Source organism: Triticum dicoccoides, chromosome 2A (genome assembly GCF_002162155.2).
Source record: "Triticum dicoccoides isolate Atlit2015 ecotype Zavitan chromosome 2A, WEW_v2.0, whole genome shotgun sequence".
NCBI classification, from domain to species: Eukaryota; Viridiplantae; Streptophyta; class Magnoliopsida; order Poales; family Poaceae; genus Triticum; species Triticum dicoccoides.
The window spans coordinates 157,501,916-157,506,629 of NC_041382.1; the positions used below are offsets into that span (position 1 = coordinate 157,501,916).

Genomic DNA, 4,714 nt, shown 5'->3' on the forward strand with positions numbered 1-4,714 from the left:
TAAAAAAGGAAAAGAAATAAAAAAAAGGAAAAAGAGAAAAAGAGAAATAAAAACAATAGAAGCCAAAAAGAACCAGAAAAAACGATACAGGAAAAAACCCGGTTCAGGGAACCTTCTAGAAGGTGCCCAAGACCGGCTGGACGCACTACCTATGAGTGAGCCGGCCCATGTCTGTCGCTCGCTGCGCTGCTCTGTGCGATTGCTCGACAGTTCGCCGCAGCGAGCGGCGCGAATAGGATTTTCCTGACCACTGAACATCATCCGTGCAGAAGAATAAACAACTTGGGCCGGGCCGGCACAGCAAATCACCTAAGAAAACCTGCAGTGGGCGGCCCGCTCCGCCCGCGCACCCGTGGCCGTGGAATCCAGCGGCAGCGGCAGAGAGATGGCCGCGCAGGTGAGCGTGGGACACGGCGGCACGACGGCACGAGGAGGCGGGGATGATAAAAAATGCAGTGTCCTCGCTGATGGTGCGCCTCCTCCACCTGCCCCGCGCCGCCCCCACCCCCACCTACCGCCCCCTCCTCCCGCTCCCTCCCCCGCGGCTGCGAGTGGCCGCGTCGGCCTCGCCACCCCTCGCCGCCATGTCGACGGCGGCGCAGCAGGCGGTCGCGGATCAGAAGCGCGCGGTGCGGTCCGACGTGCGCAGGGCGCTCAAGGCCCTCTCCCCCGATCAGCGCACCAGCGAAGGTCACTCCTCCCCTGTCGCCTGGCTCGGAACAGCGTTGCCCACAAGCTGCTCGTCGATTTGCCTACTAGAGTGTTAGTGCGGGATAGAAAAGAGTGGTGAAACTTTTAACGCAGGTCAATTTCTCGAGTACTTAGCATCAAAGCGTGTGCCTAGGGATGTATATTGATCTGATGACAAGTGTTAGGGTCAGCAAGTAAAAGGTTCTAGTGGGATTTATGTTGTGATGATTTATCTTTTAAATCTTTGGAGACCTCAAGTGAAATGAGGGCTAGTGTAGTATGCTTCTGTGTTGCAGCATAGTTAGTTTTCTTTAAGTTAATTTTGTTGGTCTATTTATTAACACAGTACAAAACTCTTGTTCTTCCAGATCTGGCTATTCAAAACAATATTTTGAACTCTTCTTGGTTCAAAGCAAGCAAACGGTTGTGTGCCTATATAAGCTGTGCGCAATTACGAGAAGTGGATACATCAAAAATAATAGCAGAAGTTCTATCCTCAGATCCTGGTGAGCCAACTGGGCCCTATGTATATGTAGAAATATGCTCTCTGTAATTTCCTGTCTCTAACAATTTCTTTGGTTTTAAGAACATGATGGACAAGCAAAGGATATCTATGTTCCTCGAGTGGAAGATAAAAACCGCAATATGCGGATGTTCAAAATCACAACCATGGATGATTTAGTTAAAAATTCAATGAACATTCTGGAACCGTCACCATTGGATGCTAGTGGGAATGCTTGTGAAGATGGTATGGAGTTCATTTCCATGTGGAAACTTTACCCTATTTTATTTATTTAAGCTATTTCATCTGTAATGACAGTTGATTTATGTGTTACAACTGAGCCACTTTTAATCCTTACAGTGTTGTCAGCCTCATCCCCTGTCGATCTTTTTGTGTTGCCTGGTAAGCTCTTCATCCTGTGCTACATTCATTTCTGTCATTTATCTTTCTTGGGGTTGCTCAGTCTGTGATATTAGAAATTCAATTGGATAATATTTGTTATTCATGCAGGACAAGCTTTTGACAGAACTGGCCGAAGACTAGGACGTGGTGGAGGGTAGGACTACATGTTACCCTATCATGATATTAACAATAGTGCCTTGTATTGAAGTTGACAATGTACATCTATCGCAAGAAAAAAAGGTTCTCGATGTGCAGTGACATCTTTATCCAACGCCCGACTATGAAATTGTTCCATTTCAAACTTTCAGTGCCAGCTAAAAACGTATTCATGCAGTCTGCTCTGAAACAAATAATATCATGATTTAGAAGCACTAGATGTCATTTCTATATTTTGTTTCACAGGCATATTTTCCATAATGCAGTTCAATAATGCTGAGATTTCAATGCCTTCCGATTTCTGGTGTCAGAGGAGCCTGTTTGTTGGAATGACAGTTACCACATAGAAAATCATATGTATGTGTTGGATGCAGAAACTCCTCGCTAGGGTGATCAACACACATAAAAGCTCTTGGCCTAGCAAACAAATCAATGCTTATCAATCAGTAGACCATCTGAAATCTATAAGCTTATGGTTTTCACCCAGGCTGTGGTGTGTGGATTTAGAACTAATGCACATCAATATGAATCTTGTAGAAAATCCGGGTTTAATGGGATTGGATATTTGACTTACTTCCTTTTTTAGTTAAGAGTAAAACTCTATGTGCAAACCTTATTTAGCATCGATCTTTTCTTTGTGTATTCTCTAGCTCTGTATAACTCCATCATGCATACTTCTGTTTATTTGTTGGGTACTTCATATACTCCCTCCATTTTTATATACAAGGCCACAAACTCAAATTACTAGTACCAAGACAAAAATTAATGTGTGCTTTACAAGCCAATTTATTTTCCGGTTTACCGGGTTAATTAATAGGGTGCATGCACATTAGAGAAAACTGAGTGGCCATAGGAGAGGAAGTAGGTGAGTGTGTCATTATCATCCACTACATGCATGCTTGTAATTAAGTCATGGGTTACTAGTACGAGGAGACATCATTAATATTTGCCTCGATTATTGTTGGTGGCCTTGTATAAATACAAAATGTGTTTTTCATAGTGGCCTTGTATATAAAAATAGAGGGAGTATTATTTATGCTGAGTTTCACTTGATTTCTTCATTGAATTTTTTCCCTTCATCTAAATTTATGTTGCATGTTTGCCCAATTTTACAGGTACTATGACACTTTCTTGATGAGATACCAAGAACTTGCTAAAGAGAAAGGGTGGAGTCAGCCTCTTCTAGGTATGGCATGCATATTTTCAGAAGTTCAGTTCTTTTACTTTATTTACTTTTCAGGCACAACTTCGCAGGAAGTTGTGGCATTTTAGTTTATTATATTATATTTGTGTAAAATATACTTTTGTTTGCGCTAGATTTTTCCTTGGGGCCATTTCAGTTCCTCTGCCTCGAAAATAAAATCAAATCAAATGTTGAGTAGACTCTGTGGGGGTAGGAGTAGGACCAAAGTGGACAATTTAGAAAATGAGACCATAGAGTAGATAGAGGTATTGGGGCCGTTGTTTGTTTCTCAAAGCTAACATGTTTCACAAACAACGTCACTTATTTCCGAACGGAGGGAGTATGTTGTATTTAATACATTACCATACTGAAACGGACTATCTTAATATGTTTCTTAGTCCAGTGCTTTTGCTCTGTGAGCCACATATGGTGGTTGCGTAGCTGTTGTGCTATTTTGATGCGGACTAATACAGCTGACACACATTTGATGCGTGTTTGAACGAGTGGCAGTTCTCCTATCTCCCTGTTTTAAGCCACAATTCAGCTGATGTAGCAAGTGGTGTTTTTTTTGTATGTGTGCCAACTAGAAGTTCCATACTCACCTTAATTTAATATAACGTTTTTCATTATATATTTCCATGAACTATGTCTAGCAAAATGAGAACACATCTGTTGTTCTGCATTACATAGTTATATTTGATGGTGAGGTCTATCTGTCATTCTCTTTACTAACGATTCATGCTAATGGTTTGCTTATTTTTGAAGTTGCACTTTCATACTCGGTGCAAATTCTGGAGGAAGGCATCATCCCGGTTAACTCAACAGATGTTCCTATTGATGCTCTGGTCACATCCTCTGGAATCATTCCAATCAGTCCTGCAGCACTGGAGAAGGTGTAAATGAAGCTGATTGGTTTCCGCTATGGCCGTGAGTTCCTGACAGTGGACACTCTTTCCTGAACTCCGATTACCAGAGCTGGGAATTGTGTGTTTTGCTCGTGGTTTTGTGTTTCTTTTTCGACCGAGTGAATTCTTGTTGGACAGTAGCATATGTACTCAAAACATGAGCAAAGTTTAGCTGCCATTGTAATGACGCCTTTGTTTGATCAAACAATTGACAAACTCGTATAATATTCTGAAATTGTGTGGTTGCTTCATACATGTACTAACATTTTGCATCTTGGGCGTGTTACGTTTTACAGTTTCAGGTATTATATTGCTCTAAAAAAATTCGCTATGTCAGATGTTTGGTTTCACCTGTAAATTTATTACTAGTACCTCGTGTGTAGTACTATATTTGTACACGAACTTACCACGTAGCAAACGGACCTGGACTCAACTGAGCAGAAGCTGAATACAACATGGCGTGCTAGCCAACTACTCCCTCTGTTCCTAAATATTTGTCTTTTTAGAAATTTCAACCACATACGGATGTATATAGACATATTTTAGAGTGTATATTCACTCATTTTGCTCCGTATGACAAATATTTAGGAACGGAGGGACTATATTTTTGTACACGTTGCATACTTGCATGTCTACTATACCTAATCCGGTTCAAGTCATCACATGTTACAGAAACCATGACAACACAAAATGCAAACCGAATTATGATAACATGAGAATAGATTGGGTTCTCACGCAGTATACATGTTTCTGTAACATGCTGTTTCCATGTTTTCCTCATGGTTTTTGTACTGAATTCGGTGCTGACCAAATTGGCTGAAGTTCCAATGACTGTTCCACTCACTAGGGTTTAAGCTTTTGAGTCAAACTGAGTAC

At 41.5% G+C, this 4,714-nt stretch overlaps 1 protein-coding gene across 1 annotated transcript; it reads left to right on the top strand.

Moving 5' to 3' along the window:
* The first annotated feature begins 413 nt into the window (after positions 1-413).
* LOC119353974 (5-formyltetrahydrofolate cyclo-ligase, mitochondrial-like) lies at positions 414-4,110 on the top strand. Its single transcript, XM_037620679.1, has 7 exons — positions 414-690; positions 1,059-1,196; positions 1,277-1,438; positions 1,553-1,594; positions 1,703-1,748; positions 2,866-2,936; positions 3,699-4,110. Exons 1-7 carry the CDS (start codon positions 441-443, stop codon positions 3,830-3,832), a joined length of 843 nt encoding a protein of 280 aa, XP_037476576.1. The 5' UTR covers positions 414-440; the 3' UTR covers positions 3,833-4,110.
* The last annotated feature ends 604 nt before the right edge of the window (positions 4,111-4,714 follow it).